The 13,433-nt window shown below is 48.1% G+C and overlaps 1 protein-coding gene across 2 annotated transcripts in view; it reads left to right on the forward strand.

Moving 5' to 3' along the window:
* The first annotated feature begins 8,960 nt into the window (after positions 1-8,960).
* Positions 8,961-13,433, forward strand: part of N4BP1 (NEDD4 binding protein 1) — a 57,861-nt gene continuing 53,388 nt past the window's right edge. The window contains exons 1-2 of one of the 2 annotated variants that reach the window (XM_070388466.1): positions 8,961-9,406; positions 10,799-10,819. In XM_070388466.1, the coding sequence (XP_070244567.1) occupies positions 9,209-9,406; positions 10,799-10,819 (219 nt within the window). In that variant the 5' untranslated portion in view covers positions 8,961-9,208. The remainder of the gene's footprint in view (positions 9,407-10,798; positions 10,820-13,433) is intronic. The other variant, XM_070388467.1, reaches the window with a different exon arrangement.

Here is a 13,433-nt window from a genome sequence, read left to right on the forward strand (position 1 = left end):
AGTTCCTCACGTAGGGTTAAGCATGCAAGAAGTATTTGGAAAAATAGCATATATAATATACACATAAGTTTGTGTAGTGTATCTTCCACGCCACCGCAATTTCGGCCAATCCCCTCCTCATATGTGGTCTGCATCCTCTGAGCGCCCCTCAGCACTCCCTCATGGTGGTGACAGCATCCTCCCTTCCACTACGGAGACATCAACTTCCCTCTCCTTCTCCAGGAAGACAAGCAGAGCCCACTTTAGTCATCGCTGCCTCCTCCCTCCCACCCTGTAGAACACCCTGAACATTACAGGCACTCATGTGAAGTTTGTTGTCTGAAATTCCACTGCCCATATAGCTCAGACCAGAGGTCCCACAGAGCAAACACCTTTTGTTGGGCCATTTTGTTCCGAAAGCCTAATCAGCCAGGTGTTAAACCTGATTAAGGTTGAGCACCCAGAGGCTCCCCATCCAACCCCCAACTTGGTGGCCTCCCCAGCACTTGAACCCTACAGCCCCTCCTACCTCCCACTTCCCGGGCTCAACCATGCCTCCCACAAATGGAAAATCTAATTACCAGGATGCTGAAGCCCTTGCCTCTGTGATTTGGAGACCTCATTTATCAAGGAATATTGATCATTCTCCGAAGACTTTCCATCTCATGTAAAATAAAATCCAACATCCTTCCCCGGTTCACTTGGCCCCCCATGCACCAGCCACCGCCCACCTTCTCTTCTCACCTTTACTCCCCAGCTTCAGGCACACGGGTCTTCTTGTTGCTCTGCAAACACACTAACCACTATCTCTGTCTAGAAGATAGATATCTGAAGCTCTTCTCCAGATGTCCCCATGGCACCCCCATCCATATTTCTGCTCAAATGTCAGCCTCTCCAAGAGGCCTTCCCTGTCCAGCCTGTGTGTTGTTGTTGTTCTGTCACCAAGTCGTGTCCAACTCTTTGCGACCCCATGAACTGCAACACGCCAGTCTTCCCTGTCCTTCGCTTTCTCCCTGAGTTTGCTCAAACTCATGTCCATTGAGTCGGTGATGCCATCCAACCATCTCATCCTCTGTTGTCCCCTTCTCCTCCTGCCTTCGATCTTTCCCACCATCAGGGTCTTTTCCAATGAGTGGGTTCTTCACATCAGATGGCCAAAGTAGTGGAGCTTCAGCTTCAGCATCAGTCCTTCCAATGAATATTCAGGACTGATTTCCTTTAGGATTGACTGATTTGATCTCATTGCTATCCAAGGGACTCTCAAGAGTATTCTTTAGCATCACAGTTCAAAAGTATCAATTCTTTGGCACTCAGCCTTCTTTATGGTCCAAATCTCACATCCGTACATGACTACTAGAAAAACCATAGCTGTGTAAATAGCACAAACACAGCTTCTCCTTTGCAGAATCCTTGTCACTGTCGGGAAACTCTTTTTCTCCGTTTTTATACTTCCATGTGGAGGGAGACCAGCAGACTATCTCTCTTGGCTTGTCGCCCTACCCGTCACTCCCTGTTCCCCACGGAAGGATTGAGTTGCCTGACGGATGAGTTTGGGGGAAGACACTGAGGAGGCCCGGCTCTGCCCCCTTCTTGGGGAGCCAGCCTTTCTGCAGGAAGCAAGCCCTCTTCTCTGGTCTCAGTCTCACAAAAGAGGCTTCCCACCTGCCCTGGATGGAGGGAGAAGAAGAGTAGGCTCGAGGGCATCCAGCCGCGCCAGCCACTGGACTCTGTAGTTCATGAGTAAAGCAACATCTAGACATAGCCTTCAGTCAACATTGCTAGTTATAAGCTTAAGTATCTATTGCTTTTATGTTGACCTGCCAATTGGTTGGATTTAGATGTGTTTGTTTTACCTATCACTGCACAACAAATCACCCCAAACTCAGGAGCTTAAATTAAGAATGTACTATTTTTCATGAGTCTGTGGGTTGACCAGATAGTTCTTTTGCTTCCCAGGTTGTCAGTTGGAATGATGGACCAGCTGGGAAGTCCAAAATGGCCTCACTTGCATGGTTGGTATTTGGCACTAGCCAGTAGCTGGAACTCATCTGGAGCTGTCTGCTGGGCCTGGAAGCGGGGCTGTGGGGGAGGGTCTTGGCTTTCCTCCATATAGCTGCTTGGGCTTCCTCTCAGCATGGTAACCAAATTCTAAGAAGGGCTGTTCCACAAGCAAGTGTTCAAATAGGAAGGAAGTAGAAGTCGACAATCTTTTTTTTTTTTTTTACGTATTTATTTGTTTTTAGTTTTGGTTACACTGTGTCTTTGTGGCTCTAAGCGGGCTTTCTCTAGTTGCAGTGAGTAGGGGCTCTTCTTCGTTGCAGTGCTTGAGCTTCCTATTGTGGTGGCTTCTCTTGTTGCGGTGCATGGGCTTAGTTGTCCCACAGCATGTGGAATCTTCCTGGCCCAGGGATCAAACCTGTGCCCCCTTCATTTGCAGGCAGATTCCTATCCACTGCGCCACCAAGGAAGTCTGCCAACACTCTTAAGAACTGGTCCTAGAAGCCCTGGATTATCACTCCTACTGAATTCTATGGGTCAGTGCAGTCACAGAGCCAGCCCAGAGTCTTGATGTGAAGAGCAGTCTATACATACAGTGAGGGAAGAGCCAGAATTGAAGACTGCTTACCACAGATGGGAGATGGAATATTGAGCCCGCCAAACTCCTACAGTTACTTCCCCACACAGTATCATTCAATAATTCATTCATTCATTGTCTCTTCCCTTCTACTAAGTTCATGAGAGCAGACATGTTGCTTTGTTGATTGCTGTAATCCCAGGACTCAGAACAATGCCTGACACATTGTAGGAGCTCAGTAAATATTTGCAGAATGAATGAATTAAACAGTCATTCAACTGCCCTCACCAACTACAGGAAGTTGAACAGGCCAATAAGAATTCACGAAAGAAGTGCGATTTAAGCTTGTATTTAAAGGCAGGTAGTCCTGGCAAGAACATGTTCTACAGACAGGTTGAGGAGATGCAATGATAGGAGCTGAGTTGCTCAGCCACTTGCCTGGTGGACACATGACTGACCAGAACTCTCTTGAACTCTGCTGTTCCACATTTGATACAGACAGGAGACCAAATTAAAAGGAACTCAGCGAGCTTTCATTACACTCGATGTGTGTGTGTGTGTGTGTGTGTGTGTCCCACAGGGAGTATGCAGAAGGCAGGAGGAGATGGAATCTGAATTTCCATTAGCTCAGCCCCAGAGACAGGGCTTTCCCTGAACTTGTTGTATAGCCCAGTCATTCTCATTAGAGGTACTTATGGGATTAGCACTCCCCCCCACCCCCCAACACACACACTCTTCCTCAGGCAATATATCTGGAGACACTTTTGTTGTGGTCACAAGTGAGGTGGGATGGTGCTACTGGCATCCAGTGAGTGAGGCCAGGGATGCTACCAAACATCTAATAATTCAAAGGATAGGCCCCCGCAACAAAGAATTAACTGCCCCAAATATTGACTGTGTCATTGTTGAGAAACCCTGCTGTAAAGAATGATGGGAAAATACTGTGAATTAGGAGCATCTGGGAGCTGGCAGGCAATATTTGTAGTAGCATATGGTCCAGAAATTGTGTTCCCACTTAAGATGACTGAGTTTTATAAATAACTCCTCCTCAATATTGTAGCAGTTGTAGCACATTAAATTGATGTTAAGGGAGCTTCAATAGCATAGAAAATAAAAATGCAAAGGAGTTATAGAGGCAGAAAAGTACATGATGAGAAGTAGCAGAAGCAGGAAAGAGCCCCTTGCACTTTAAAAATATATTTATTTTTATCTATTTATTGGAAGGATTGATGCTGAAGCTGAAGCTTTGGCCACCTGATGCGATGAACTGACAAATTGGAAAAGACCCTGATGCTGGGAAAGACTGAAGGCAGGAGAAGGGGACAACAGAGGATGAGATGGTTGGATGGCATCACCGACTCAGTGGACATGAGTTTGGGCAAGCTCTGGGAGTTGGTGATGGACAAGGAAGACTGGTGTGCTGCAGTCCATGGGGTTGCAAAGAGTCAGACATGACTGAGCAACTGAACTGAACTGATTATTTGGTTGCACTGGGTCTTAGATTTGGCACAGGGGATCTTCGATCTTTATTGTGGCACTTGGAATCTTTTGGGAACTTCCCTTGTGGCTCAGCCAGTAAAGAATCTGCCTGCAATGCGGGAGACCTGGGTTCAATCCCTGGGTTGGGAAGATCCCCTGGAGAAGGAAAAGGCTACCCACTCCAGTATCCTGGGCTGGACAATTCCATGGACTGTATAACCCATGGGGTCGCAAAGAGTTGGACACGACTGAGCGAGCTTCACTTCACTTTTGGAATCCTCTGGCTTTGGCATACAAACTCTCAGTTGCGGCATGTGGGATCTAGTTCCATGAGCAGGGATCAAACACAGGCCCCTGCATTGGGAACTGGAGTCTTAGCCCCTGGACAACCAGGGAAGTCCTGAAATCCTTTCATTTTAATGCCAAGATTCCACCACCAAAATCCCACTCAAATTCCCCTTCTCTGTCTCCATTCCAGTGTTCCTGGTCCAAGCCACTGTCATCTCCCTCCTAAACCCATGGCTTCCCCGCTGGCTCAGCGATAAGGAATCCGCTTGCAATGCAGGAGCCACAGGAGACATGGGTTTGATCCCTAGGAAGATCCCCTGGAGGAGGGCATTGGCAACCCACTCCAGTATTCTTGCCTGGAGAATCCCATGGACAGAGGAGCCTGGTGGGCTACAGTCATGGGGTCACAAAGAGTTGGATGCAACTGAATGACTCAGCAACTAAGCACAGCACAGCACAGCCTTATTTTACCTGTGGGTGCCCCCTGCCTCACAGCACACTCCAGCCATGAAGGGCTACTCACCATTCCTGGACTACCTCCAGCTCAATCCAGTCTCAAATCACTGCCCCCAAGAAACTGAAGGTCTGATGACACCTGGAGATGGGCATGGGCCAATCATGTCACACAAATACATGTAAAAACTGGTCCTAGTGCTGTGAGAGGGCCACAGTGACCCGGGAGTCTGGGACCAGGGGACTTGACTCATCAGAGAGACCAGTGAATGAATTATGGAACAAATCACTCCAGAACTGAGATCTGATGGATGGGCAGGAGTTAACTTGGTGGGAAAAAATGCTGGAGGAAGTAATGGCTTGTGCAAATACCCCCAGGAAGTGTAAGCTAGGCCAAGTGGAGAGAGGAGCAGAGGAGCAAGCAGATGGATCTTGCAAGTGCTGCAAATCAAGGTAAAAAATTTGAATTTCACTCTGAGCATATTGCAAAGCTCTTGTAAGGTCTTAAGCATGAGATTAACTGACGAAATTTGCTATTCGAGAAGAAACTCTAGACACAGCATCAATACTTGTAAATAATTTCTCCCAATCTTATAACAGTCATCGCTCCTGAAATTTAGAGACAGGCCAGGAAGAATTGTGAAGGAGACCCTACAACTGTCAATGGGAGAGATGACATGACTTGAACTAGCGACAAGGGAAATCAGAAACACTGAACAATTTGCCAATGTATTAAAATTTGTGTGTGGCTAAGCACAGTTGTATTCCTGTTTCTTACTCTCAAGTCCTGGGTGTTATTACACCAAAGTAAAGAACCCAGCAAGACCTGTCATCTTGAGTCTGTTTATCAGATTAGTGGGTGAACCAAGCAATATGACAGGTGTAAGTCTGTCTATTTTGACAGCATCCCGACGTAAGAAGGATCGAAACATTAGGGGGTTGGTGGGCTTCCCTGGTAGCTCAGACAGTAGAGAATCTGCCTGCAATGCAGAGACCCAAGTTCAATCCTTGGGTTGGGATGATCCCCTGGAGAAGGGAATGGCATCCCACTTCAATATTCTTGCTTGGAGAATTCCATGGACAGGGGAGCCTGGCAGGCTACAGTCAGTGGGGTCACAAAGAATCAGACATGACTGAGCAACTAACACACACACATGAGATTCTATTGTCTTCTCATGCTTACTGTCAAAGTGAAAAATATTTACAACCTAAAAGCTGAGGGTTAAGTTTCATTTGGCAGGAATATTTAGGACAGGCAGCATCTCAAGTAGCCCTGAGAGAACTGCTCTGAGGAGGCGAAGGCAGGAACCAAGTTATATAGAAGTTCTGCAACAAAGGGCAGGTAATGTGAACATCAAAAGATTGTTAATTAAAGGAAGATGCAAGAGTCGAGGCTCACTGGAATCATTTCTTTGACATGCACCTCACCTATCTGGGGTCAGTATCCTGTTTTCACATCCTGAATTTCCTCAGGGCTCACTGTAGGTCTGATGGCTTCTAGGTGGCAGGTATTCTTTCCTTCTTGAGTTCCCTCAGGGCTCACCATCAGTGGTGGCTGCAATCACTGAAGACGGTGATATCCTTGTCTACTGATATGGCAGGAAATACTTCATTTCTCATTACTTTTGCATAAGGGCAGAAAAGGGGGCCCATTGCACATAACAGCACACAGTACAGAGTCAGACTGCCTAGATTCAAATGCCTATTCCTACCACTTCACTTACCAGCTCTGTGGAACATTCCAGAATCTCTCTAGCTTTTCTTTCCTCATCTTTAAAATAAGCACGATAAAAATAGCAACCACTGCTGGAGTTTTTGGAAACCAATAAACACTCTTTCTACCCCTCTTGCGTTCAGAACTGAGAAATAAAAGCAGGTGTCAGGTAGAGATCAAAGAGTCGTCTTTACTACTGACAAAGCTGGACTGGAGGATGTGGCTGAGGTGACAATACTTCACCCAGTCACTGACATAGTGAGCAACCACAGACAGCAGACACACCCTCTCTGGGAGCCGAGATCCTTCTCGGAAAGTTGGCCATTGGTGGGGTCTGACAAGTTCTGCTCCTGCCCTGGTGGAGCATGGGCAAGCGGCACTGCGTCTGTTCTTCCACAGTCAATCCTGCTGGAGAAAAGTGGAATACACTGCCTCCCCTCCCGTGATAACGTGGCAAAGGGAAAGAAGTGATTCCCTCAACACCCTCTCATTGGTTGCTATGGAAACTAGAGAAAAACTGCTACAGCATCTGTAATGTAGAATAGAGACTCCATGAAGGTCTCTTCCCTGGTGCCAGTTGTCATGGGTGAGAGAAACCAGCCAGGTAGTCGAGGCTGACCAAGAGATGGAAGTTGTGGTTCAGAAACCGCAGGAAGCAAGGGAGTTTCTTAAAAGGGGATTTCTCTCTCTCCTTGTTCCCTATACTCAGGAAACCTTGAGAGTTCCCTAAAGGGAAATGCTGACCAGGATGGGAACTGGCAAGTCTTCTAACCAGGGAAAAAAAAAAAACAACCAAAGCTGTATCTCTGCTGATACACGAACCGAATGACTTCTGAACGGAGTCCAAATGCCCAACTTTCTTTTATGGTTGTGTGTATGCACTACTTAAGCTGTTTCAGGGTGAGTTTTGGTGGGGGAAAGGGAAGAAGCTGTAGTATGCTTTTCAAAGCAATGTCTCTCTCAGTCCTAACAAGCAATTAAGACTCACCAGCAGGGAAGTCGTTGGGAGCAAACAGGAACCACCCGGGGAAAGCCCTTTCAGATCACTGAACAATAGCAACTCCATTTAAGGTGAGGACACTGAGAAGACAGGAAATAACACGCTGTGCTGACTCCAGCTCTGAGTGCAGTCTATTTGGGAGGCCACTGCTCTCCACCTGACCTGCCTCAGCCAATCTCAGGTCATCCACCTGATGGATGAAGGTGGCGGGCTGTGCGGATACCTAGGGAAAGCCCAGGGGAGCAGGAAGTTGTGCGTCTGTTAAGCCTAGTGGCTCTCCTCCCTGTGCTGAGTCATCCTTCGGTGGGGTACCAGGGGGCCACACCTGTCTGAACTTCTGAGGCATATGGAAAACCCCAGCAGCCAGGATTCTTGAGAGGTTTTACCTTGGGTAATCCCTCTCACCAAGATCTTTCCCCTTTGGCCTTTCCAACGGCAACATGTTTAGATCCCCTTCTTTCTCCTCAAGGGGTAATCCATACAGAGCAAGGGGGCCCCCAGGCTCACTAATTCAATATGGCTGCATAATCCACACAAAGCTTTTCTGTGAAAATAGAGCCCTAAATATATTGCTAATTTAACAATAATAATAGCTAATAATGCATGCTCACTTAGGTACTATATTGATTTTCGTAACAGCAGAAGTACTGTTGCTATGCACATTGACATCTGAGAAAATGTGGGGTTAGACAAGCAATACGCTCACAGTCCCGAAGTCTCTATTATATGACAACATTTAGGACAGAGAAAGGAAACCACTTTATCTTCCACCTGGGAGCAACCCAGGTATCTAAAGCCCAAGAGGGTTTAGAGTGTTCTTGCCCACGTCCCACATTAAAAAATCACACAGGAGCCCCTAATCCCCCAGGTCTTGTACCTCTCCTTATAACACTTCCTCCTCCCCTCCCAAAAGAAAACACTGTTTTGACTTTTCCTTAATTATTCCTTTTTCAATTCTCCATACACATTATCCCCACTTTCTTCTCTTCCTGTTACCATTTTTACTGAAATAACAACGGAAAGAGGGAAAACAAAGGAAGCGGGGAGGAGGGGGAAGGAGAGGAGGAGAGAGGAGAGTGAGAGGAGGAGGGAGGAAGAGAGAACCATCTATCAACTCATGAGAAGCTGGATAACTCAATTTGCTAGAGCCCTAGGTTGGGCTTAAAAATGTCTGACAGCAAGCCAAATCCCTAGCGTGACACTGGGTCAGTCTCCCGTACTGTCTCGGGGCTCCAATTTCCCCATCTGAGAAACCATTAATTCACCAGCCACCAGGCCACTCAAAAGCCTCAGTGCTCTCACCAAAGACCACCCGGGGCCCTCTCGAGCGCCATCCTTATGCCAACAACAAACATGGCGACTGAGCGTGACGTCCACTTCTATCGCCTCCGCCCCCACGCCCACCCCCACCCCCAGGGGGTGGCGACTCTCAATGACGGCGGCGGGCGGGGCGCATGCGCGGCGGCGGGGCCCGGCCCGCGGCGGCGGCGGCGGCGGCGGCGGCGGCGGCGGCGAAGGGGCTATCTGCCCTCAGTTGCCCAGTTGCGGCGGCCGCAGCGGGATGGTGTAGCTGGCCTTTCGGCCAGGTGGCGGGGCGCGGGCCGGGGCTAGGCGGCCGAAACGGCCGACGCCGCCTGACGGGCTCGGGTGCAGCGGCAGCACGCTGAGGGGGCGTCGCCGCCGCCGGCCCCCGGCGCCGCCGCGGGAGGCCGCGCCCGCCATGGCGGCCCGGGCCGTGCTGGACGAGTTCACGGCGCCGGCCGAGAAGGCGGCGCTGCTGGAGAGGAGCCGGGGCCGCATCGAGGGCCTCTTCGGCGTGAGCCTGGCCGTGCTCGGCGCGCTCGGAGCTGAGGAACCGCTGCCCGCGCGCATCTGGCTGCAGCTCCGCGGGGCGCAGGAGGCGGTGCACAGCGCCAAGGTGAGTCCGGCCGCCGCCCCCGCGAGATCGCCTTCCCGGGCCCGGCCCCCTGCCGCGCGCGCGGCCTTGGGTTAATCGGGGGTTCCTTGGGCGCCCCACCCCCTTCTTCCCCGCGCGACCGTAGCCGGGCGCTGTTCTGAGAGCGCCGTTCCGAGCTTCGGCTCTCGAACCATGTGACCTTGGTTAGCGGTTTCATCCCAGGCGCCTCAGTTTCCCTGTGTGTAAACTGGCGTTGACGAAAGCACCTGACTCGAAGGGCTGTGGCGAGGATTCGCCTAGGCGATGTGCAGAGGCTGGCCCGGAGTGAAGGCGTCGAGAGTGTTGCCTGTTGTTCAGCCCGCGGGCTGGTGCGTAGGGCCTGCTGGCTGGGCGCGCGACCTCCGGGCCCACCACCTCAGCCACTTTTCTCTTCCCAGGCCTCCGCTACAGGGATTCTGACCCTTCGAGGGATGTCAGTCCCTTTGAGAATCTGACAAAACCATCGTAGTAGTGCAGTACTCAGAGAACATCAAAAAGAGAAGGGAATGTTTAATAATGGTGCTAAAAATAGCATGATTCCTCGTATTTTGTGTGCCACTAACATTTGTCGAATGGTTATAGCACATCAGACGTTATGTGTAATACCTCAGAAGGATTATCAGTTGCAGCCCTTAAAAAAAAAATCCAGTGAGGTAGATTTTATTATCTTCCTGTCTGTAACAGCTGGGGAAACTGAAACTTTCGGAGAGGTGACTCACCTTCTCTCTAAATCAGCATTTCAGACTTATACCTACTTTAGACATCTTCAGCTACTCCCTTCCCTCCGCAAGCCAAAATACTGCAAGAGTACATCCTCCCCTCACCCTTATCCCACCCCCACCAGCCAAGTTTCTCCAGTTTTTCCCATCAAGTAAGTGGGAGAGTCACAACTCGGACAGAGGCAGTTTGTCTCCAGAGACCTTGTTCTTGATACCATCTTCGAAATGATGAGCACTGGGGGTGGGGGGATCCTTTGTTCATGTCCTCCTTCAGAAATTTCACAATGCCCTTGAAGAATCTGATTAGCTGTAACTCTTGACTTTTCTTAGCTTAAAGAAAAAAAAAAAAACCTGGTTGCTTGCTTTTAATGTGTTTAGAGAAGATAGGACGTTTAACTGTGTGATTCTTCTCCAAGCTTAAAGCAGTGCAGATGTTGAATCAAGTTTACTTTGCTGTTCTTGATTTTTTTTAAATTACTTTACTGATTTCAGACAGCTGGTTTAACTTCTTCCCAGTCCTCTCCTGATTTTCTCCTCCAGCTACTCAGTTTCTTCCCACTCACCAGGGCTGAAAAGTTTGACATGACTAAGTCCTATTATGACTTCTGAAGTCTCTTCCATGCATTCATTCCTTTCTTTTCCATTACTTTTGCAGCAATTAAGACCTTCTTTCTTGGTATGTGCCCTTTCTATTTCATTGCCTTCCCTCTCTCCCCGCTACAACTTGCATGAGACTAATCTTCCCACAAGAAGTCTCCTATTGCCTAGCTCATTTCACTCTAAACTTTTCTGATTTACAAAACACTTATTAATCCAAGCCTACTTTATTTTTGCAGTTTTCTGCCTTAGCATCTCTCAGCTTAAAACTCAGCTGTAGTTTGACTGCTACACTGCTTTTATTGTGTACTCTGCCTGCTCCAAGTTCAGCTTCACTCATGGCTCACTGGAAAGTACTGCTTTTGCTCTGCAGAAAAGCCCTGCCAGACCCTCCCAGCTCCAGTCCTCTTGCCTGTCCCTGCTGTGCAACTCAGCATAAGCTAATTGGAAAAGGTGTGTCTTACCTTATCTTGGTAGTATGTGTCACCTGCCCGTTTATCTTTGTTATGTGTGTTGTGCATAATCCAGCCTTCCCACTTGTAAGAAATACTTTTTTTTTTCCCCCTTGAGAGTTATGGGTAAGAGTTGAATGCCGTTCTGAAAGGCTTTGTTCTCGTTAATTCGTTTTGGAGTTTGCTTTACCTTCTTTTGAGAAGAGAAGATTTGATTTTTAAAAAATTTGCTTCATTTCTAAAAACTAAGAACGAGGGACTTCCCTGGCGTCTCAGTAGTTAGCACTGTGTGTCCACTGCAGGCAGGGGCATGGGCTCATTCCTTGCCAGGGAGCTAAGATACTGCATGTTATGCAGTGCAGCCAAAAAAATTTAAGAATAGGAGAACAAACTTCAACATCTACAATATTTTAAGTTAAGCTGTGGAGGAAAAGATTTAGGGGAAGGCAGATTCAGGGGAAGGACTTTTTGAAGCTTTTTTAGCTGATATGTGTATGTGCTTAGTTCTGTCTGTCTCTTTGAGACTGTATGGACTGTAGTCTACCAGGCTCCTCTGTCCATGGGATTCTCCAGGCAAGAATACTGGGGTGGGTTGCCATTTCCTTCTCCTTGGGGCTTTTCCCGACCCAGGGCTTAGAACCCATGTCTCCTGCATCTCCTTGCATTTGCAAGCAGATTTTTTTTTTTTACCACTGAGCCACCAGGGAAGTAGAGTCTCTGATTAATTGCAACTTTCTGGGTCTCATCAAATGGTTCATGTTGTTTTCCTGCTTTAAAAATGTTAATTCACTACTCTTCAGCAAATGCTCAGGTAGAGGAGAATGTGGAGGTTTAGTTAGGGCTCCATGGAGAGGTGAGGTGTGGCCTCTGGTAGAAAGTGATAATGTTCTGGGAAGTTTTTTTTTTTTTTAATAAAGGCACATGCTCTAGGAGTGACCACTTTTGTCAAAGGGGAATTTGTTGGAGGAAGTAGCACTTGAGCTGGTCTTTGAAGAACCAGGACATTCCCAGGTAGAAATGGTTGCATGCAAGGACCTAGAAGCCAGAAAAACATGGAGTGTTTGGTTAGGAAGTGTCAAGGTGAGAGGTGAACCCTCCAGGGACCCAAATGCAGGCCAGTGGGCCTTATCAGTAGGGAGTCAGTGAGGATTTAGGGAAAGGAAGGATTTGCTTGAAACTCTGTATTTGAAGACAGTTAAGACCCAACTGTGGAGGGAACATTGTTCCAATTTAGAACTAGGCATGAATAGGTGAGGAGGTTTCACTAGGACTGGCAACTAAGTGTATGTAGGGACTGAGGGAGAGATTTGAAGCCCCAGTGCAGAAAGGATGGATGGCAGATACATTGTTTGATCTGTAGGTTGGTGGGATCAGCTTTCCCATACTTAAAACTTCGGTGCCAAGAAGTATGTTAGGTTGCCTCTTGACCTCAAGGAACCCACAGCCTAATAAGCCTAATATGGGAGATAAAGTTGGAAACATTATTAAAGAGTTGATGTGCAGTGTGTTACATTAATAGGGGAAAGGAAGGGTTGCTCTGCCCAAGGCGGTGTGAGGCCGTCAGATTTACATTTCTAAGCATTGCCTGCATCGTCAGTGTTTGTACTACTTGTTTTATGCTGCTTAGTACCACTTGCTGGTGGACAAGAGTTTAGCAGCTTTTATAGCAGTGTGACAGTACTACAGGGGCTAGAGAAGCAGTGTCTGAAGGTGAGAGGGAAACCAGAAGGGGCATTGTGCATAAGGGACCAGTGGGAGGGGACTGAGGTCCAAGGTGGCAGACATCATGGAAACAAAGGAGATTGACTTTCAGAGAGGAAGTGGAGGCACTGATACGAGCTGCCCAATTTACAAAGAAATCAAAGATGCAAAGCAGGGATGGGGTCCTTGGAGTCTGGCATTGGTGGGGAGAGATGAGGCTGAAGAGATCTCAGCTCCCGAGAGTGCAAAGAGTTAGATCCTTCCTTTAGATCAAAGAGCCCCTGGGACCAGGTGAGGAGACTGCATGGGGAAGTGGCTGGTTGGTAGGAAGGAACTGGTGAACCAGGGTGCTCGTGCACAGTGTGGGCCTGGTGATGTCTGATCTGCTCACCCAAAGGAAGCCAGATGTCTGCATTTCATAATGGGAAGTCTGTTTTAAGAGACAACTAATCTATGTTTTGAAAACCATACATGCTGTGAATTACAGCTCAATAAAAGTTCTACACCACTATATTTTTAAAGTACATATTCTGAAAAATA

This window comes from Bos mutus, chromosome 18 (assembly GCF_027580195.1).
Source record: "Bos mutus isolate GX-2022 chromosome 18, NWIPB_WYAK_1.1, whole genome shotgun sequence".
Taxonomy (NCBI): Eukaryota; Metazoa; Chordata; class Mammalia; order Artiodactyla; family Bovidae; genus Bos; species Bos mutus.